The following is a 23,075-nucleotide window of genomic DNA, read 5'->3' as shown; positions in this document are numbered from 1 at the left end:
GCATTACTGGTACTACTACTACTACTATACTACGTACGTACGTACGTATGACGGTACGTACGAGCAATGCATCCAGGCCATACGTAATGACCTTTGCCCTTTGACTACTACTAGAGCTATAATTAAACATCGTTGGGTGCGCTGCTAGCCAACGACCCACGTTGTGACGGTACGGACGGTGCAATATAATATTCAAAACATCGTTGGCTAACCAACGACCCACGATGTGAAACTGTTATATTATAAAATAAGATTAATACACTCTTTTAAATTACCTACTAGAGCTATATACATCGTTGGGTGCGCCGCTAGCCAACGACCAACGATGTGACGGTGCCATGTAACATTTAAAACATCGTTGGCTAACCAACGACCCACGATGTGAAGGTGCAATAGTACAAGATTAATACACTCTTTTAAATTACCTACTACTACTAGCTATTGCTATACATCGTTGGGTGCACCGCTAGCCAACGACCAACGATGTGACCGTGCAATGCAACATTCAAAACATCGTTGGCAAGCGTTTCAAAGTATGGTTTCACAAAACAGTTTAATATATGCATATCCTGGTTAGTGAGGTGATCGATGTCATTCACTCTCTATTTCTTTTGTATTTTTTATACATGAAATATTTTCATTTTTTCTTCATTAAAATATGAAATAAAGTTTTAATTCCCATTGAAGGAATTCAATGGGAATTGAATTCAATGGGAATTGAATTCAATTAGGGTTAGGGTTAGGGTTAGGGTTTAGGGTTAGGGTTAGGGTTAGGGTTAGGGTTAGGGTTAGGGTTAGGGTTAGGGTTAGGGTTAGGGTTAGGGTTTAGGGTTAGGGTTAGGGTTTAGGGTTAGGGTTAGGGTTAGGGTTAGGGTTAGGGTTATATTCACATCGTTGGCATCGCCGGCAATGTTGGCCTCTACAACAGGCATATTCACATCGTTGGCATCGCCGGCAATGTTGGCCTATGTAAGATACATTCACATCGTTGGCACTGTTGGCATCTACTACAGGCACCAACACATCGTTGGCATCGCGGGCGCTGTTGGTATATACATACTAAACATACATTCACATCGTTGGCATCGCCGGCAAAGTTGGCCTATACTTACTAAAGATACATTCACATCGTTGGCATCGCCGGCAATGTTGGCCTCTACTACAGGCATATTCACATCGTTGGCATCGCCGGCAATGTTGGCCTCTACTACAGGCATATTCACATCGTTGGCATCGCCGGCAATGTTGGCCTATGTAAGATACATTCACATCGTTGGCACTGTTGGCATCTACTACAGGCACCAACACATCGTTGGCATCGCGGGCGCTGTTGGTATATACATACTAAACATACGTTCACATCGTTGGCATCGCCGGCAAAGTTGGCCTATACTTACTAAAGATACATTCACATCGTTGGCATCGATGGCAAGGTTGGCCTGTACTACAGACACCAACACATCGTTGGCATCCTGGCCGGCGCTGTTGGCCTATACGTACTAAAGATACATTTACATTGTTGGCATCGTTGGCACTGTTGGCATCTACTACAGGCACCAACACATCGTTGGCATCGCGGGCGCTGTTGGCCTATACATACAAAAGATACATTCACATCGTTGGCATCGCGGGCAAGGTTGGCCTATACTACAGACACCAACACATCGTTGGCATCCTGGCCGGCGCTGTTGGCCTATACGTACTAAAGATACATTTACATTGTTGGCATCGTTGGCACTGTTGGCATCTACTACAGGCACCAACACATCGTTGGCATCGCGGGCGCTGTTGGCCTATACCTACTAAAGATACATTCACATCGTTGGCATCGAGGGCAATGTTAGCCTGTACTCTACAGTACAGACACCAACACATCGTTGGCATCGCGGGCAATGTTGGTCTACATAGGAAACTACAGATATGATCGCATCGTTGGCATCGCGGGCACTGTTGGCATGTACTACAGACACCAACACATCGTTGCCATGGCGGGCAATGTTGGTTTACATAGGCAACTACAGATATGATCGCATCGTTGGCATCGAGGGCAATGTTGGCCTGTACTACAGACACCAACACATCGTTGGCATCGCGGGCAATGTTGGTCTACACATACTACGGAAATATACACATCGTTGGCATCGCGGACACTGTTGGTCTACATACTACAGAACACAGATATAGATCATTGGCATCGAGGGCAGTGTTGGCCTGTACCGACTACAGACACCAACACACCGCTACCATCGCGGACTATGTTGGCCTACACGTACTACGAAAATATACACATCGTTGGCATCGCGGGCAATGTCGGCCTACATACTACAGATGCACACAGATATATATATAGATCGTTGGCATCGCGGGCAGTGTTGGCCTGTACTACGGACACCAACGCACCGCTAGCATCGCGGACTGTGTTGGCCTACACGTACTACGAAAATATACACATCGTTGGCATCGCGGACACTGTTGGTCTACATACTAATCGCGCGCGCTCGCATCGTTAGCGTTACAGTGCAGTCTGAACACTTAGAATCTATTCAAAAAATACTTGTAAGTTGTAAATCATTCAATTATTTATTATAGCTGATTTTCTGATTTGATAGCTTAAGTACATCGTTGTGCGTTGGCTCTCCAACGATAAGGTAACGCAGTGTCCGGGTATTCTGCAGTTGTTCCAATATTTGCAATTAATAAATGCAAGATGATTTTGGGGACCTAATTATACTTGCAAATACATAGTTTCTTGCAACACTCTATTAGTATATGGGCAATTCCATAGGTTGGTGGACATTAGTTCAATGTGTCTTTGTACTACTAGGGTGTCTGGAGAAAAAAATTATTTTTCTTATTTCAAGAAAATATCACATTTTCTTTGTGAATTTGAAGAGAAATGACCTTCAGACTGACAGAAATGTAACACTTTTTTTTTTTGAAAAAAATCCAATTATTGGCTGCAAAAAAGAAGAATGAAATTAGGTAAATTTTCAGCATTTCTCTGCCATAGACTGTGTAGTTAAGAAATGGACACACACAAATCCAAATTTTTAGCTTCCGAGAGCTGTTATAAATGTATTATTAATGCCAAAAACTTGTCCATTAAGAGTCCAATAGGATTTTTTATGCTCTATCTGATGGTATGATTTTTATAAAGATTTGGAAACCAGATCACAATGAAAAATTGCGACAAAGTGAAAAAAATTGTGCAAAACAGAAATTTCATTTTCCCATAGAAAACGCATGGAGAAATGGCAATCTCAACACACACAAAAATAAGGGTTTGCAATTTATCTCTAAATCCTTATTTAAAATAATCATATAAACTTGTCCTTACTGTCAAAAGAAGCCCCTGAATTTTCTCTTTCCATACATGCCAAACACAAGTTAATAATCAATTCAGATCACATTTTTCTAGTAGCCTGAACTTCCCCGAAAAAATGTGCCATATTTTCCCCTAAATCAGCCTGTTTTATGCTGACACTTTTCAGTGTGGCTTCAGACACCCTATTTGTACATATAGCCCATCTGAACCGTAACGTGAGTAACCACTTTATCTACACCCCTTGTAAAAACCATGTGTTCTTTATTTTTTTAATTATATACAAATTTGTCTCCCTAATATACTTCTTTGAAATGGATATAATCAACTTTCATAAAAGCCTTGCATGAAGACACTTTTCACTTATGTCCACTTTTCATTTTATGCATGTCCAAATCATGTAACATGAGTAACCGACACATTTCAAAGATTTGCCAGGAGCATAATGAAATTTCCCAAGTTTTGTTTTTATACAAAGGATAGTCAGACTGCGTACTATGTTGTGATAAAGAGATGTTTAGTTCCTATCAATAATAATGGAGTTACAGCTCCAAGTATGAGTCAAGGTGTCTCCAAATGTAACGTGAGTAACCGTGGAATAGCCCATATGATGCCGAAAGTCTGATTAAGTAAAGGAGTCGAGGGAAACTATTCAAGATATAGATAGCAACAAGTTTGTTTTTTTTACAAATAGATGAAAATGAGACAAGCATTACCTGATTACCGACACTCAAAATCAAGAAGGTACAGATTTGTCAAAATTTCAAGAAAGGAAAGATCTGGAAGAGTTCCTCTTTGCAATGGTATCAATTGTAAAGCTATTATCACAAGTTCTAAAAATCACCTAAAATGCCTAATTTGACATGATCTTCTTGGCAGGCCTAATCAATTATTCCTGTATATGTCTAAATCACCATATTTTTTTCCCCACATCTGATTGATCTATGCAAAGATTCTCAAGAGCTATGCTAGTTTCTAATTTCCTCCATTCAATAATATCACTTACTAACGCTTATGGGTAGAAATAGAATTCACCTTTAAAATGACAGATTTTCAAGTAAATTGTATAAAAAAGTGTGATTTAAAGACATGAAAATTGTGTTAATGAATAATTCCACTCTGTCTTCCTTGTTGAGCAGGATAAGGATGCAGAGGAGAAAGCAAGAGATGACTCAATTGGTGACATCATCATCAGAGGGAGTGAGGACTCCTTGATTCCTGCCCGAACACCAAGGGATCTATGCAGCGCCAACATAGTTCATCAAATCTACAGACATACCACGGGACAGAGGTTTAGACAAAGCCTAAAGCAGGTATTGAAATGTATTGCAATATACAGTGCGTCCCACAAAAACGAAACCGAGGTTTAGCAATGATTTATAACTTAATCACAAATACAAGAGACTAATGATCTATTATTGTTAAGCTTAGAATCTCTTCTTTCAGATGGTATAACATTCGAGATTTCTCATCCATGCATGAGTGAGTAAAAACAATTTGAAGAAAGGATAGCAAAAAATCATTTGGCTGGGGGTATCAAAATTTCATAAAGAAAATCACATGCCTAAAAAGTTCAATATCTGCTCTTTAATTTGATAGCTAAATCGCAGCAAATGGTCAAGAAATAATAAAGCTATGCTTCTTCAAAACAATGCTCATATTTCCATAATTTCATGAACCACATGTTTTCACCGGTTTCTCACCTAAGCTATCGCACAGTTAACAAAAGACTTTATGCATGGCTAATGGTCAACAAAACAGAGTGTCGAGTAAGTCTGAAAGCTATCCAGTAAAACCTCTTCATTTTATGAAAATATAGGAATTCAAGCCTTATTTCAAATAAACAGAACTTTGTTACTTATTGACCGTTTTCTTTAAGTAAGGTATCAAATTAAACAGTCAGTCCGCAAGCCCTGAAAAAGTAGCTTCTTTTATCCAAGTGATATTCATGACAAGAGGGTTTTTGCATAGTTAATGAGCTTGGTGCGAACCAAAACACCTCTTTTTATTCGGCCATTGCTGCTCTAAATATTGACCAAATTTCATGTTTTTGGTATCTATGTAAAGAAGAAGAATCATTCTTTTAGGTCATGTGTTTGGATTTTTAAAAGAATGTTGTAATATAGGAAAAACTTTTGATCTAAAACATGAAACAAAATATTTTTTTTTCATGCAACAAAAGTTGTTGTTTTCACACTTAATTTCTGTTTAGGCACAAATGATTTTCAAATCATGATAAAGCTGAAGATCTAAGCTTTAATATGATATAATTTTTATAAGAAGATGTATTTTAGATGGGTCAGCAGCCAGCTTTTCATAGGCCAAGTACCAACCAAAAAATTACACGGGGGCGGCGGGCGAATTCGCCCCGGAAAGTCCAAAAAGAGCCCCGGAAAAGGGCTAAAAACATTCACACGAGGGCGACTGCAAAACTCATAATCGCCCCCGTCAACACTGTATATTTCACAGTGGCAAATTGTCCATAGACTGTGTACAACGAATAGACCGTCTCGGCTCAGCGAATCGGAGACCGCTGATTGGCCAATCGCGCAGATCACGTCATGACTACGTGGTCGCCAAAATAATTCCTTCGGACTGCGTGCGAAAGTATCGATAGCGATAACAATATCCGGTCACATTGTCAACGCGGGAAATGGTCTTGGTTCGTGATCGGATCGCTTCAGTATCGATCGAAAATTATCGAGACTCGGCAATTTCATGCATATTCACGCGACGCTCCGAAACCCGGAAATCAATTGACTTTGTACACGTTGCGATAGACTCTACAAACTCCAACGAACACGATGCTATATCAACGCTAATTCGTAAGATTTTGACCGAAAATCAAGAAGTAATCGAAATTCGCTTACCTGTTCGGTATCGGTGAGAAAATAGATCCTCCGAGAATACCTTTCATAATTCATATAAATTATAGGAAAGTGAAATTCTAGGTCGATTTTGGTACGAGGTGATAGAGTATTGCACACTTGTTTTGGTGGAATACTGTGTGGGGCTATGGAAGGCTTGCACTGCGCATGCTTACTATATTTTCATTCATAAATTGGCTCTCGGCAGTGGCTGGATGACGTCATGTAATAAGCAAAATATACACGCCCGCTAGCGTTGAACGCACCGCATGTACAGTACATCTTGTTAAAGCAGAGCCTGCCCTGCACTGCTGACCAGCATCCCTTCAATGTGGCACACACACACACACCCTCACACACACACACACACACACACACACGCAAAAAAGCTGCGAAATAGCTCCAGAAATTGTAGCCCTGGAAAGTGGAAAAAGAGCCCTGGAAAATGAAAAAGTAGCCCTGGAAAATTTTTAAGTTTCTCCAAAAAGAGCCCTGGAAAGAAAAAAAGTAATTTTTTGGTTGCCAAGTACATTTTGCAGCTCAAAAACAAGAATACTGTGCTCTGATTGGTCATAGACCACACACCCACGCAAATTCCAATGTTCCCCACACTGGGCCTCTGCAAGGTCACACTCACCATGTGATAATCTCTTCAAATTACCCGCGCCTGTTTGTTTTGAAAACAGTATTCAGCCAATCAGAACTCTGGATTTTATGTTACTCAGAAATTTCAGAAATCTCGTCTTGCATCTTGATGGAAATAACTGGCTGCTGACCCATCTAAAAGATGCCACATATCAAGAGTGACATTGTAAGAAAGTATAGAGTTTGAGCTTTCTGATGATATAAATAATGTTGGTGCCTAAAACACAAAATGTTGCACAATTTGCAAGTGAAAACAGAGGAAGAAAATTCTGTTTGATGCATCTTTTCAGGTAAAAAATTCACTTATTTATCAAAATATTTCATTCAAAAGAAATGACCAATATAAAAGGGTAACATTTACTCTTGCCCATGGTACAAAAATAATCAATATTACTCAAGGAGAAAGTGGTTAAATTCTTTGAGAAAGAAAGTCTCACAATACACGAGATTTTGCAGGGACATGAATTCAGCCACGAGAGGACTTGGATAAATCTTGCTCATTTGCTCATTAACACAGGGGCTTGCGGACTGACTGTAAAGAGCAAATATTTAACTTTTTTAAAATGTGAGTTTCTTTTTTAAATTTAGATACCGCCCGCCAAGTGACTTTTTGGTTTCCTTTCTTCAAATTGTTTTTGCTCACTCATACATGAATGATAAATAGGTAAGTTATTTCAAATTAAAGAGGAGACTCTCAGCTTTACAATGATAGGTCATTTGTCTATTGTATTTGTGATTAAGTTATGACAAATCATCAATAAATCTCGGTTTCATTTTTCTGGTACGCACTGTATATCTTTTGTTTTAAGGAAATGAAACCCTTTTGGGTAAATAAACCAGGAAAAAGTAGGAATCTAGTATAACAGGAGAGAATTCTACAGAAACTTAAAGTGTGTTGAGGTCTTAAGGCTTTATATGTTTCGGAATTTGGAGGATTACTGATTATTTCAGTACCAAATTCTCAAAAATTGTCCAAAGCGAGTTATGTCTTTGGCCCGTATTCTGAAGTCAGGTCTAACTTAGACCATGGTGTAACTGTAACTATGTGCTAAAATTATGGGAAGCCAAATTCTGTTTGTATTGTATATTATGTTTACTATTTTGTTTCCTTTTGCTTTCATAATGAAGAAAGATACTTCAGTTATCATTCCTAGACAATTCTGAACAATTTGGATGTCATATGAGTTAATAATTTGAATGTGTACTGTAAGGGATTTGTGCTCCAATTGGCTCTCCATAGTTAAACCACAACTTTAAACCAGGGTTTAGTTTAAAACTAAATGAACGTAGTTGCAGTAAAACACTGGTTTCGTGAGAAAGTCTGTAAAACCAAGGTAAAGTATTGATATATCATCGTGGATCTAGATCTGGTACAGTTACATAAACTGAACTTTGTGAAATCATAATATCTAAGCTAAAAAACGATCACACTGAAGATCGCCAACACAGATAGGCACACGTGGGACAGTCTATTATTATTGCTGGAATAAAGACCCGACGGAAATGACCGAATCCGCGCTTATTTTGCTTTTTTCTCAGCAATTACACAATTTCTTCCAGAATCCTTTGGCACATATTTTTTATTCATACAAACAGACACTTTGGTGATCATTATATTAAATTCTGTAAAAAGTCATTTTGAGATCGTGCCCACAACTGGAATTTATCTTTAAACCCGAGTGCATAATACAGGCCTTTGTGTTTTGCATACAGTTCAGCAGTCGCACCTGTATGTGGTGAATCATGGGAGGCAACAAAATTAGAAAGAAACTTAGCGATATCATGTTTCTTACAGATAAGGGTGCTAGAAAATGCTGTTATCATTTTAATCTTGTTTTTTCGGGGGTTTTTGTCGATATATTAGCATTTATCAACATATGTTTTCCTAATGCAAACATTTGTATTCATTATTGTAAGTAGGTCCTTGTTGAGACTATCATACTCCCGGTCGAGTGTCGATAAGAGTTTAATAAGATCTTTTCTTATTTTATCTATCATCAAATGACTTGTACAAATCTTTAAAAATTACTTTTATTTCAGGCCACCATACAACCATTTGTTCAACAACTTTCAGAATTCAGAGTGAGTCATGGAGCGAGTCCTTTTGACAGGCGTGTGACCGCCCTTGAATGGCACCCAACGCATCCCACAATGCTCGCTGTGGGGTCAAAGGGCGGTGACCTTATGCTGTGGGATTATGTCAAAGGTCAAGATGGATGGACAGTTGTCCCAGGAGTAAGTATTGACGGAAAATGATATGGAGACTGATTTTTTTTTTCTAGGGCCAGAGATCAAGAGCATTTTACAGTTTATGTACGTGCCAGACATGAGTGATAGAACCCAAGGTTTATTTTCTTAAATTAGCATGATCATTATTATCATCATCACCATTCTGAAAAGGAAAAACAATTGGTCGAAAAAGCAATGTCCAAAACATCACTTTCTGACTGATTGGTGAATCCAAATTGTCATAGTGCATCTAAAAAAAAGAATTCTCCTCTAGAAAAGTTATTTTACAAAGTGGTTTTGTTTATTTTAATTGAACTAAAATCAAGAAAATTCTGTTGTTATTCTTTTATTTGTGTCAGAAATATGTGAGCTGGCATGTTTTGCACTTCAGTGGGTTTTTTTTTTTAATATCTTTTTTATAAAGTCACTTGTGTAGTCCTTGGCTTATGGCTCATGCAGAGTTTTACAAACGGCTTCATGGAACATCAACACGACCTCGTCAAATAAAAGTTATTAAACTGGTTACTTTGCCATGACAGATAACATTGATTAATCTAGACATATTAATCTTGATCTTTATCGACCGTTTCAAATTTTTACTATTCCAAAGCAAAGTTATATTAAATAGCAACTATTCTGCAAGATGATCATATTACATGTCATGTAGTTTGTTTTACAGTAGCAGGGGCAAAACAATGTGTTTAAAACCTGAAGGTTAAACAGAAGTTGAGTAAAGATCTGAATCCTTCAAATTATGGAATCTTTATAATTATAGCGGACTTTTCAGGATAACGTGATAATAAAGGGCTTGAGAGGTGGTTGTGCAGGATTTCCTATAACCTTTACCTTCCTAACTAAAAGCTAGACCCACTGATCAACAAATGACTTATAATGAATAGGGAAAGCTATTAAGCAAGGTAATAATAGTCAAAACTGACTTGTTTGCATATAGATGCAAAAAAACAACAACAACAACCTGCTTGGGGCCGGATCAGAAACAATTAAAAAAAAGAGAAAAAAAGAATATAATTGTGAAATTTGTTATGTAATGTTATAGATAGGCCCTGGAGGAAACATTGCCTGTTTGCTCTTCAGCAGAGATAAGCCGGATGAGATCTACTCGGCATCGTTGGATGGACAAGTCAGACTTCAAAAATTTGACGGCAAAACTCTCCATCTCTTTCAGAACACCATGGACTGGAGGTTAGCCAATCAGACGCAAACTGGCTGGTCATGTGACAGAAAGTTCTTCCATTTATTTAAAGATGAATTTCTTTTCGAACTTTTCTAAACAAGACAATGTAAGACACCAACGGTAAACAGGATTTTTTGTGACGATGAACCCTGAATTCCTGTCTTAATTGAAACAGCTACATGTATGTGTTCTTTAGTGAAATGTATCTTGAGGGGACTAAAATGAACACACATATTTAAGGGATGAAGTAAGAGCAAACATACTTCTTGTCCCAGACCAAGGCTAACCAATAAAATTGTGTGGCCAGAATGTTTTATAGAACTGTCTGCAAAAGTTGTTATATTTTTTTTTAATGAAATGGAATTTTCTTTTTGTCACTGACTAAAGCCATGTTTATTTTTATTTTCTTCCCCTTCTCTGCCATATTTCTCTTTTTCCAATGCTCTTCTCTTCTCGTTTCTTACCCCAACTCATCATTTCGTTTCTGTTTTCTCTTATATCTCACCCTTTTTTTTCCCGTCTTATTAACGTACTCAATCATTACTTCAACTTATACTGTTTGATCCATCTGTCATCCCTTCTTTCTTGTATTCGTAATCAATCCTTACCATTGTGTTGTCTCCAAATGGTCTTGCACCTTTCTATATTTCATTCTACGCCACAATTCATTCCCTTATCATTCTCGATTGGAAATTTGTTTCCACTGTATTAATCCCTTTTCTATTCCTTCTCTATCCGACCTCTGCTGAACCTCTGGCATTTAACCCTTGACCTCTCCTGCATGTGTAGATTGGTAAGGGGGGCTCAGTCCAAGCTCTAAGACATGACCTTTCTGACCCCAACTGGATATTCACTTCCTCTATCGATGGTATGGTGAGTCGTCTCAGCTTCGACGGTCAGCCGAAGAAGATTTACCTCAATACCAATGACTGGAAGTGAGTTTTTATCGTAAAAACAGTCATTTCTTGTTCCTTAGTGAATTGTTAGTAAAATTGAAAGTGCATGTGTTAACATGGTAGTCAGGGACGGTGCCAGAATATTGTGACGGGGGGGGGGGGGAGAGGGGGAAGACAATGTGATGTCTTACTTGTTATCATTTGATTGACGCAATATATGCATTCCAAACCCCTCCTTTTAATGCACTCTTTTTTTTACAGTTTTCCTCTTATTTTTTCTTTGTTTCCTTTTTGAAACATCAGAAGGGAATTGTTTTCCCCTCTATCCCCACATCCCACCCTCCCCCATGGCCCTGGGAAGCAGGGGTGCTGCGTGTATTATTCTCATAGGCAGCACCCCTGGTATTCTAGAATGTGTGGGAAAAATAAAAAGTGTAACCAAAATGACGTCCTTTTTGTAGTAAAACCCCTTTTTATCTTTCTTTTTTTTGCTTGCCAAATTTCTCTCGTCCAAAATGACCTTCATTTTGTAGCGAAACCTTTTTTTACAATTTTTTTTTTTCGGGGGGGGGGGGCTTTTCAAATTTACATCAGCACACCCAGTAAAACAAAGAATCTTTCCCAGGGACCTGCCCTCCCCCCCCCCCCCAATCATGTACAGTTGGGTAGTCCTTCATTCCATGTCAAATCATGTGGCTCATTCTAGGAATGATTTAAAATTCTGTGTAGATATTGTCAATGTTTCATCATTTCAAAGTGTATACAATATTTAATACATAAGTGATATTTAGCTATGTATTCCTGCTTAAATAAAACTTTGGTTCTCCATTATCTATTCATTGACAGCCGTTGGTATTGCTCGGTGGATATCAACTATACAGACAATGTACTGGCAGCAGGAGATAACTTTGGTAATGTGGTGCTGATGTCTCGAGAAGGAGAGCAGGTACATCTAAATAAGGTTTATCATGATTATTATTGTATTATAAAGAAGAAGGAGGAAGAGGAGCAGGGGGAGGAGGAGAAGGGAAGGAGGAGAGGGGGGAGAAGGAGAGGGGGAGGAGAAGGGGAGAGGGAGGAGGAGAAGGAGGGGAGAGGGAGGAGGAGAAGGAGGGGAGGAGGAGAAGGAGAGGGGGAGGAGGAGGAGAAAGGGAAGGAGGGGAGAGGAAGAGGAGAGGTAAGATAAGAAAGGGGAAGATTAGGACAGAGTGGAGCAGGAGGAGGAAAAGAAGGAGAAATTTGAGAAAGGGAACATTGAAAAGGGGAGTAGAAAAAGGAGGGGGGATGGGCAGATAGTATTGTTATGTAGTAACGTGCTTTGATGTCATTTGTAAAGGATATTCTCCCTGCACACTTCCAATAGAATATGCACCATCTCCTCGTAGGGACTATTCCTAACATTTCATAATGTTTTGAGTGAAAATGTGTGGATTGAAACTTTGTCATTGTCTTTTTTTACTAGATGTGGTCAAAAAGGCTACACAAACAGAAGGTGACCCATTGTGAGTTCAATCAACGCTGCCCCTGGCTCTTTGCAACTGCTTCCACCGACAAGACGGTGAAGATGTGGGACATAAGGAACGTCTCCAACAAGAATGGCTACCTCTATCAGATGGCCCACGAAAGACCAATCAATTCAGGTAAGGCGAGAGAAAGAGATGGCGATGATTGGGGATAAAGTGATCTTGGATCAGTCACACAAAGCTTATATTGATCACATGATTTATGGTTGATTGGACATAATGTCCAGTGTAATCATTGCTGAAAATGTATAGTTATATTGATAAGAATCAAACAAACAATGATGCAAATGAGATTATTTTATTTCATTTTGTTTTCTCTACCCAGGGTAACCCTGTTAGTGGACTAAGCACTGTTTTTTCTTGGGGGGCCTGCAACAAAAAATGAATGAAGACCATGTTGTAGCGATCTCCTTAAATATGAATCAATTCTTTTCTGAAGATAATTATGAATGAAGGCTATTGGTGTAAGTGGAAATATCATTCACATTCATTAAAGGGGAATGCAACCCAAATAAAAACTTGTTTTTATAAGAAAAAGAAAAATCAGACAAGTTGATAGGTGAAAGTTTGAACAATATTAGACAAACAACAAGAAAGTTATGCATTTTAAAAAGTTGTAAATATTGGTAATCACTATACTCATGGAGACTTCAAATTGGCAGCATATGGGATGTCATAGTGATGTAAGGCAAGGAACACTCTTCCATGTACTCCAATACATATTATGGCTAAAATGTCATTTTTCCAAAAAGTTTTATTTCAAATTATATTTTTCTTTCATGAGGACATTAAACAATATACTACCTTGGTTATATTTAGATTACTGCCCCAGGGGAATGGGTACTTAAGAGAAAACCACAAATCCCTGATAATTAAGTACATGGCTATTGGAAAGTTGTCCTTGCCCCTTGTCATAATTCACTTACCCAGTTGCCAATTTGAAATCTACATACTATTAGTGATCTCAATTTTAAAGCAGCTATAACTTTCTTATTGCTTGTCCGATTTCTTTCAAACTTTCACCATTCTGTTTAATTTATTTTTCTCCTTCCCAACATAACATTTTATAGCCAAGGCTGGATTCCCCTTTAAGCCAAATTTATGGGAACCTGAAACATAAACACCTTTCTCATCCTAACATTTTTTCCATTTATCTCAATCCCACCCTTATGCTAACAAGAAAAGGACTGGAGCACTAAACTAATCCAGCTTGGATGGTATATTATGGTACATTATAATTGAGAGTTGGGGAAGGGGGCTTCAAGTATCCCTAAGAAAATTGAATATATGCATAGACATAGTAACATTTTGTTAATTGCTTAACCCATTGAGAGTTGTTTAATTTTTCTTTGGAAGCACCCCCCCCCCCCTATGGCCACAGTATGGATGCTCTGAAATCAAATCATCTGTATTTCCACCAAAGCCACTATTGGGTCACCGTAATAATACATAGCTTGTGGAGCGTTGTGGCCCAGTGGATTAGTCTTCGGACTTTGAAACAGAGGGTCGTGGGTTCGAATCCCAGCCATGGCGTAATTTCCTTCGGCAAGAAATTTATCCACATTGTGCTGCACTCGACCCAGGTGAGGTGAATGGGTACCCGGTAGGATTTATTCCTTGAATGCTTTAGCGCCTATATGGCCGCTCAGCTACAGCCGGGGTAATAATAATATACCAAGTATATTTCCGCGCCTTGAGCACATAATCAATGTGGATTTGGCGCTTTATAAATACTCTATATTATTATTATTATTATTATACAGAGCTGCCAACTAGCACTGATTTTCAGTATTTAGTTATGAAAAATGCGAAGAATACTGATGGTTTCAAGCAAAATGCTTATTTCTGAAGTTTCAGTTTATGTGTTGTCCCTAAGGCATTTATATGAAAATACTGATTTCCTCAACAAAATAATAAAGATAATAATAAGGCATTTAGGAACGCTATACATAGTACACTATATCATAGCGTTTACACTGTAGATAAATTTACAACACTTAAAAGCTACATCTATACTGGATACAAGTAACTTTTCAACTAAGCTTTCAACAAAATACTGATTTTCAGCTTTAAAAACACTGACATATTCTTGTTCAGGTTGACAGCTCTGTATATATAGCTCACACTTTCCAATTGAAACGTGTTATGACCTTATAGGCAACATACTCTTTATAGTAATAGGCCTATTGTACAATTATCTAATCCGCAAGCCAAATCTGTTTGATTTTCCAGCATATTTCAGTCCAGATGGGACTAAGCTGCTCACAACAGACCAACACAGCCACATTCGGGTCTACTCCGGCCCTCTCTGGGACATGCTAGAGAGGACCATCGTTCATCCGCACAGGTTCTTTCAGCATTTAACGCCCATCAAGGTACATGTAGGATTCCTATTTCTGGGACCTGGGTACCGTTGCATAAAAGTTACTATTATGGTAACTTTACCATACAATGGTAACTTGCATGGAATCCTTGATTTTGATTGGCTGATGAGCATTGTTGCCATGGTAGTTACCATTGGATGGCAAAGTTACCATAATGGTAACTTTTATGCAATGGAGCCCTGGGGTGTTTCACTTGCTGGTCAATATTTTATTTCGATGTTAGTCGATTGTCGCCAGCATAATATCGCCAATAACACAATATATCGCCGAGTCTGTTAATGCATATGTACGTTCATTACGAGTTGTAATTCAGTGAGAGCAGGGAAGATGGAAATGACAGAATGGCTTCATAGGGCTTGTCCGTGAAAAGCAGACATTTGGGTACCTTCTTTTGTAGTTCAGAGCTGCATTTGTGGTCAATAAATAGTGATAAGCTTTTCATAATCGAGAATATTTTGGGTAATATTCTGTCACCACGATATATCAACATGATCATAAAATCATCATCAAATGTTCAATATTTTTTAAATATCGCGTAATTTCAGTACTATCGAAAATCGCCAAGCACTATGTTTCACAAACTTAAGATTGATTTTAAGATTGAAAATTGACATCTAAACGGTTTGAATTTTAAATGAATTCATGAGAGCTGTTGTGCTTAAATTTCTAGGCCATGAAATCAATGTCAGAGCCATAATGTATTTTAAGTCTAATGAACTTTCAAATTCAGTCATTTTACATGATGAGCTTTATACTATTCATGAGATTAGTTGATATCATAATTGTGGTAAAAGACCTGTAATTGATTTTCAGATTAATGAAACTACCTCCTTTTGTCCATTTTGTGGGAGTAATAAGTAGGATCAATTTTAACTACCTTACAATGTTTTCCAGCAGATTAGCAGTCAGAGCAAAGTTACCATCAACGGTATTAGATTTCATCGAATAGTCTCTTTCGTATTTTGTGGTTGGTATTTGGGTAGTAGTGTCGTGTTGGGATCGGTAATTATAAGAAGGGAAGCGTAATGAGGAAACTTTTGAGAAAGTTATACAGTTCAAAATCACAGGGTATTTAATCATCAATATTCAGCTACAGTTCGAAGTACATGAAGATTCAGATATATATATATATTATATTCAGATAAAATAATTTAGAATTTTTAGATTGAGATTCAGAGTGAAGTAAAATTCATATTCGATGGACCTCTAAGTCTTGAAGTCAGTCAGTCTCTATGGATGAGTGTTGGTCTAGTATTCTATCGTTGTATTCTATATCTCCAATAATCAAGAAGTCTTATTTATATCATTAGTTTTGGGGGTGTAACAATTTAAGGTGGGAGTGATCTCTAAACTTGATCTGATTGGTCTACAGGTAAATGTCTATCAAACTTTTTCTGGTAGAAGGGGTGTGGTGATGCTCTATGCAAGTCACTGGGGCTGGAAGTATGAGTCATACTTCTTAGAACTTCTGTACCTTGAAGTTAGCTGACGTCACTGAGGGTTGGTATTTTTATGGTCAAGGTTTAGGAGTTAAGGACGTTCCACAGTTAAAGTGAAATCCATGTCATTTTCACCAAACTTTGCACATAGATACTGTACTTTAGAACCTTAATATTCGAAATATGCAAAAATTAACATAGGTCCATGTGCTTGATTTTTTGCTATAGAACTTCAAAGTTCACCTAAATTGATGTTCTTAAGAATTGCGCATTCAAAAGAATTTGGCATTTTTAGACCGCCCAAGATTACTACAATGAGTTTAAACCTCTATTACTCAGTCAAAATACATAAAAAAGTCATCAAATTTCGCAAAAGAGTTAACAATTGTATCGTTAGAATGGAGAATATATTTATAGTGCTATTTGTTTGCAATTTTAAGTTTAACAGCACTGTCAGTTCTTAAAAATGGCGTAAAAGATAACAAAATCCCAATCTAAAAAATTTGAAATATCAGTAACAAACTACAAAAGTACAATAAATGCTGCACTTTATTCAAAATCCATGTCATTTTCACCGAAATTTGTAGAGTTGTAGAGGAAGGTATACCTAAGAGGAACAAACATTAAAAAATAGGGGTTCATGTGCTTGTTTTTAAACTATCAGTATTTTTATTAGAGCAAATGTGCTTTTTAAAACACCGAAAATGCACCGAATGCTTTGTATCTATGTGAAGAAAAAATCAAAACCACTCTACCATTTATTCAAACTAGGGGTAATATTCGTGATTCTTGGCAGCACTGCAGAGTAAAGTATTTTGAAATTGTAGAGAATCTTTTTTTGAATGGTCCATGGAATAATTCAATTTTTTTAGCCCCATGAAATAACGCATCGGATCTGCAGTTAAAGTGCAGAAGATGAGAAAAATCAGCACATATCCGCAGCTAATTAATCACCTGTTCATCCATTGTGACGTCAGCGCGCAGAGTGTAAACTATGCGCAGATCATAATGCGCACAAACATAACTGTGGAACGTCCTTAAATGGTATTGGGGGTTTGGGAATTCTTAGATGAAATTGGGGGAGTTTGTAAACAAGTGAAGGTGAATGACTGAAAGGATAACAGGAAGTTAAATACATACTACATAACAGTAGAATCTGATATCATGAATAAATGGAGGGACCGTTAACTTTCTTAAATCAAGCGCAAAAAGTTTTGTTGTGTTTTGTAATATCACTTAATGTATTTGTGTATTAGGATGTAGATGTGTACTTTTATTAAGCATGTACATGAAATCTTCACTCAAATTGCAATTTCTTCACTTGTAAGGCCATCTTGAATGACTTGGTAATAAACATTTAATTTGTCTTGAATATTGGATTAAAAACAGGGTGGAGGGCATTCAGCAAGAAATTACCTACACTGCTGCACTCGACTCGGGTGAAGTGAATAGGTACCTGGCAAGATTTATTCCTTGGACACACCGAGTACCGTTGGAAAAGTGGTAGCTCGAGCCAAAGGCGGTGTAATAACAGCAGCGCTTTGTATCCTCAGGCAAAAAACACCATAAACCGGTCGTGGAGCGTTGTGGCCCAGTGGATTAGTCTTCGGACTTTGAAACAGAGGGTCGTGGGTTCGAATCCCAGCCATGGCGTAATTTCCTTCGGCAAGAAATTTATCCACATTGTGCTGCACTCGACCCAGGTGAGGTGAATGGGTACCCGGTAGGATTTATTCCTTGAATGCTTTAGCGCCTATATGGCCGCTCAGCTACAGTCGGGGTAATAATATACCAAGTATATTTTCAGCGCCTTGAGCACAAAATCAATGTGGATTTGGCGCTTTAGAAATACTCTATATTATTATTATTATTATTCTCCTCTCATCATGGCTCTGTTCTTTTGTATCTGTCACCTTGTCAGGCTACTTGGCACCCATTTCAGAACCTCATCGTTGTTGGCAGATATCCGGATGCAACCTTAAAGTCATTTGATCATGATACGGTGCGATCGGTAGATGCTTATGATGTCGGTACTGGGGAGTTAGTCTGTAGGCTAATGGATCAATGTGCTACGGGTATCCAATCGGTGAGTAATTGGTGAAGAAGAAATTAGTTGGAAGGAATGGATGTATACAGTGCGTCCAAGAAAAAAAGGAAACCGGGATTCCTACATCTTTTTTCTTCAAATGCAATATTTCATTTACATCATCATACAATTCAATTATTCCTCTACATTTTGATACCTTATATGTGACAAACACTCACGCATTAATGAGCAAGATGAAGTCTGAAATTTTAATGTCAAGATCAGGTTGTGCAGAAAAATTGGACAAGATTGGTTCGTGATACGACTACTGTACTTATTCGACGATTGACTCTTTCTTTTGTATTCTTTGTTAAGTTTCTCTCACTGATCCCTGAAATGAGAAAGGACTCAGATTCACATGATATGCCTCAATATTTATTTTTGTAACCTGCCATGCATGAATGATTCGCTTTACCATCAGTATTAAATTCGTAGTAAAAGCATGTTTGATAATTGTGAAATGTATCTCTGAAAACGGGTTGCCTTTTTTGTGGGACGCACTGTATATATGCTTTAAAGCGCTTTGGGAAAAGCGCACTATAAATAATGAGTAATAATGATGATGGAATGGGTGGATGGGTAGGGTGGGTGGGTGAGTGAGTGAGTGAGATGGGTGTATGAAGGAGTGACTGTATGAGTATGGTAAGTTGTATGGGAGCACTTGTCTTTATATAGGCTCTTGGATCGGTCTTCTAAAAAGGATTTTGAAAAAGGAACAATGAATCATGTGTAATTATCAACGCGAATTTCAGCTTGTCGTATTTCCTTAACTTTTCTTCTCTTTTTTTTTCCTCTCTTTCTCTTGTAGTTGAATGTATTCAATCCAAGCGGTGATGCCTTGGCTACAGGAATGGGTAAGGTTCTAATTCTTCAGCTATTTTTGTTTCAGTTCATTTTCTATCAAAACATCTGTATCAGCCACACAGAAACAGAAAACTTAGGGGAAAGAGCATTTTCTTTTGCATGCCCCACTTTGTGGAATAGCCTTCCTGAATCATGAAATCAGTGTTTTACTGCAACTACTTTCATTTAGCTTTAACTCTTAGCTCTTTATGCGCCTTGAGCACTCTACAGAGTGGATTTGGCGCTTTATAAGTCACATTATTGTTGTTGTTGTTATTATTAATGTTGCTGCCAAGACTTAAAATGCCATCCCTCTTCCAATAAGAAATACTTCCAGAATTCTTGGCTTCAAATACCCTTTTTCCTCAATTATTCATTTTTTGTCTATACATCTTAAACAACTGATTGAGTTTATTATTGAAAATGTAATTATTATTTGTCATACTTTCTCTTGTTTTATAATGACGAAGAAAACTATTTCAGTAAATATTCTCAGTCAGTTTTGAATGATTTGAGTGTCAAATGAGAAGACAAATTGAACTGGTACTGTTAGAGATACCTATGGGTTATCTATTGTTTAACCCATTGTTAAACCACAACTTAAGATCTCAGTTTATATTAACCCAAGTTCAGAATAGGGACTAATAAGTGTCGTAATCACCTAATTGTGTACTGTTGCCTATTCATTAGCTTCTATGAATCCCAAGTGAACAAGTGAGCTGCAGTCATTGTCTTTGCTGTTATGCTGAACGCAAGAGATATGTCTGATCTGGCGAAGACTATGCATTTGTGGATGGGAAGCATCCACCCCCTATACACTCCCGTCTGCCTGATCAATATTCATGTATTCATCTCGTCGTTTGACGTGTTGTGGTACCGGGATCCGTACCAGTACCTGTATTGCTGTCGTGTGCCAACGACTGGAGATCCTACATGTAAAAGCGAAGATATTTTCGTTACACAGAGGGATTGCCTGGTAGATCCCGTCGTCAATAATGCTACGAATGGCAGATTCATAAAGGTCTCAGAATTTTCCACTAGGAATGTGGAGTTTATCGGCAGCATAATCCAAACTCTCGCAGAAGTTTCTCTCGTGTACTCGTACTCGCCATTGTGGATGAAGAAAGTGACTTTATGTCACGTGACTTATATGCATTACCTTCTTCTTTCCAACGTATTTCTAATTGGTTCGATTTTTCTCTTCTCATACATATGCATGAGAATTTTTCGTACGAAAAACTGGCGTCATTTCAAAGTCGATAATAAAAAAACAACATCCAAAGCAAGACTGGAATGTATAGGCGGTGGCTGCTTCGCAGCCACAAATACGTAGTCTTCGCCAGATCAGACGTATCTCTTGCATTCAGCATAACAGCAAAGACAATAACTGCAGCCTCCACCTAGATTATTGGCTAAAGTGAACAGGGAAGCAATATATTTACCTACATTATTGGTACAACAATTCATTCGTTATTATTCTGTGCACTCAATAACAGTGAATTGTTACCATCACATGATTTTGAAATGGGCCAGGGCAGAATTAAAGCTGACGGTAATAGGGCTGATTGTTATGCTTCATATCATTGAACCTTATGTGTCAACAAGCAAACAAATCAACTGTTAATTCAAAATTTGTGTAACAGGGCCGCAGGATTGCATGTTCACTGCATCACTCGGCTTTCATAACTTTTCTTTTCTTGCAGGGTTAAATACGTTGATATGGCAGAACGCAGACATCCGAGCTCTGGTGAGGGAAGAACGGCGGGAGATCTTGAGGAGACAAGGAAAGGAGCCGCCTCCGGACGCAGCACCCTCGAAGAAAGCACCAAAGAGGCACAGAAGCAACGATCAGAAGCTGACGCAGAAACTTCAGACCATGAAGAAAGTTAAGAATAGCAGATGAACAAAGCAAGTCTTCAGTGATCATTATCAGAAAGGCTAGTAACAGACCTTTGAGCAACAGTCAAACGCTGATGCAGAAACTAAAAGCCTTGAAGAAACTTTAAAATAGCAGATGAATGAAACAAGTTTTCAGTGATCATCATTATGATCGGAGGCTGGGTGAGACATTTAAACAGCAATTAAAAAACTGACTCAGAAACTTCAAACCATAAAGAAAGTTTGGAAAGCAAGTGAAGTCAAAGTTCCCGTTGATCATTGTTAGAAATGCTAGCAGCAGACCTTTGAGCAATGATCAAAAGCTGACGCAGAAACTAAAAGCCTTGAAGAAAGTTAAGAATAGCAGAAGAATGAAACAAAGCCTCAGTGATCATTATGATCGGAAGGCTGGTTGGGACATAAAAGCAACATTTGAAAGCTGACCTAGGAAACTTTAAACCACAAAGAAAGTGAAGTCAATGTTCCCATTGATCACTGTTAGAAATGCTAGTAGCAAACATTTGAGCAATGATCAAAAGCTGACGCAGAAACTATATGCCTTGAAGAAAGTTAACGCATAGCAGATGAACAAAACAACTCTTGAGTGATCATTATCGAATTGGAAGGCTAGTATAAAATATTTGAGCAACAATTAAAAGCTGATGCAAAAACTTCAAACCATACAAAAAGATTCGGATAGCATGTGACACATCCTTGGCGATCATTGTTAGAAAGGCTCGTTCTGGACTTTGAAGCAAAGATGAAAAGCTGACTCGATACTCAAAACCATGAAGATAGTTCAGAAAGCAGGTGAAGGAGACAAGTCTTTATAATTAATCATTGCAAGAAAGCTTATTACAAACACTGAAACATCGACTATGGCGTACATGAAACTTCAAACCATAGAAAAAATTGGAGTAGCCGATTTATGAAGGATGAAGGAATAAAGCATGTGAAGTGAATAAGACAACCAATGAGAAACTTTGTAAGAGATACGTTAGCATGCACTAAAACATGACTCCCTCAACCTTCAGGCCACCGCACACATTTCGATTGGTCTTTGACTCGATTTTGGAATGAAACGGTAAAATTTGATGGGAATATTGAGGCATGAAACATCTTACTTTGTAAAGTTCTAAATCATTGTACAAATATCTAGGTATGCTCAATCTGACTGTGATACCATCATAAAAATAAAAGCGAATTGAATATCTAGGCGTCATGACGTCAAAGCAATCGTATCGTATTGCTATGATTTGAATCAGATTGGGCCTTTACTTCAAACTAAAGGCTTGAAATCATAAAAATTGTTTATATTAGTATTCTTACAGTTAATTTGAACCTTGGATAAAAGACATGTTCCATTCACATTTAAAGGAAATATGTAAAGTGTGAGATGTTCCAAAATCGGATGGTAGACCAGTCGTAAGGTGTACAGAGGCCTTAATACTGGGAGAGGAATAGGTGATAATTAACCAGTGCAAATTGAACACTTCATGGAGAGCCCTTGAGATCTATTGAAGCAATCATTTAAAGATGATTATGAAGATTATGAAGAATAACTGATGAAGTAGCCAATTGTTATTGGGGTTGTCAGTAAGAAATCGGTGCAGGTTTGGCATTTTTTTAAATATCTCCTTTTTATATCATTAACAATTTTTCTCTTCCTCTTCAGGATTCATTTTGTAAAAGATTTGTATTTTGGTGCCATATCACTATGATGGAAACATCCTGGTAGTTGAAGATTAAAGCAGTATATATTTTTTGA

The 23,075-nt window shown here is 37.9% G+C and overlaps 1 protein-coding gene across 2 annotated transcripts in view; it reads left to right on the top strand.

The window, feature by feature from the left end:
- Nucleotides 1-23,075, top strand: part of LOC129276446 (DNA damage-binding protein 2-like) — a 25,905-nt gene extending 2,830 nt beyond the window's left edge. The window contains exons 2-10 of one of the 2 annotated variants that reach the window (XM_054912821.2): nt 4,462-4,635; nt 8,875-9,069; nt 11,048-11,193; nt 12,001-12,100; nt 12,617-12,794; nt 14,910-15,052; nt 18,422-18,586; nt 19,395-19,440; nt 21,133-23,075. In XM_054912821.2, coding sequence (XP_054768796.2) covers nt 4,462-4,635; nt 8,875-9,069; nt 11,048-11,193; nt 12,001-12,100; nt 12,617-12,794; nt 14,910-15,052; nt 18,422-18,586; nt 19,395-19,440; nt 21,133-21,332 — 1,347 coding nt within the window. In that variant the 3' untranslated portion in view covers nt 21,333-23,075. Of the gene's footprint in view, nt 1-4,461; nt 4,636-8,874; nt 9,070-10,120; nt 10,267-11,047; nt 11,194-12,000; nt 12,101-12,616; nt 12,795-14,909; nt 15,053-18,421; nt 18,587-19,394; nt 19,441-21,132 lie in introns of both variants that reach the window. The other variant, XM_054912822.2, reaches the window with a different exon arrangement.

The sequence above is a fragment of the Lytechinus pictus genome, chromosome 14 (genome assembly GCF_037042905.1).
Source record: "Lytechinus pictus isolate F3 Inbred chromosome 14, Lp3.0, whole genome shotgun sequence".
In the NCBI taxonomy this organism is placed as follows: Eukaryota; Metazoa; Echinodermata; class Echinoidea; order Temnopleuroida; family Toxopneustidae; genus Lytechinus; species Lytechinus pictus.
This window is presented reverse-complemented; position numbering and strand designations above follow the sequence as displayed.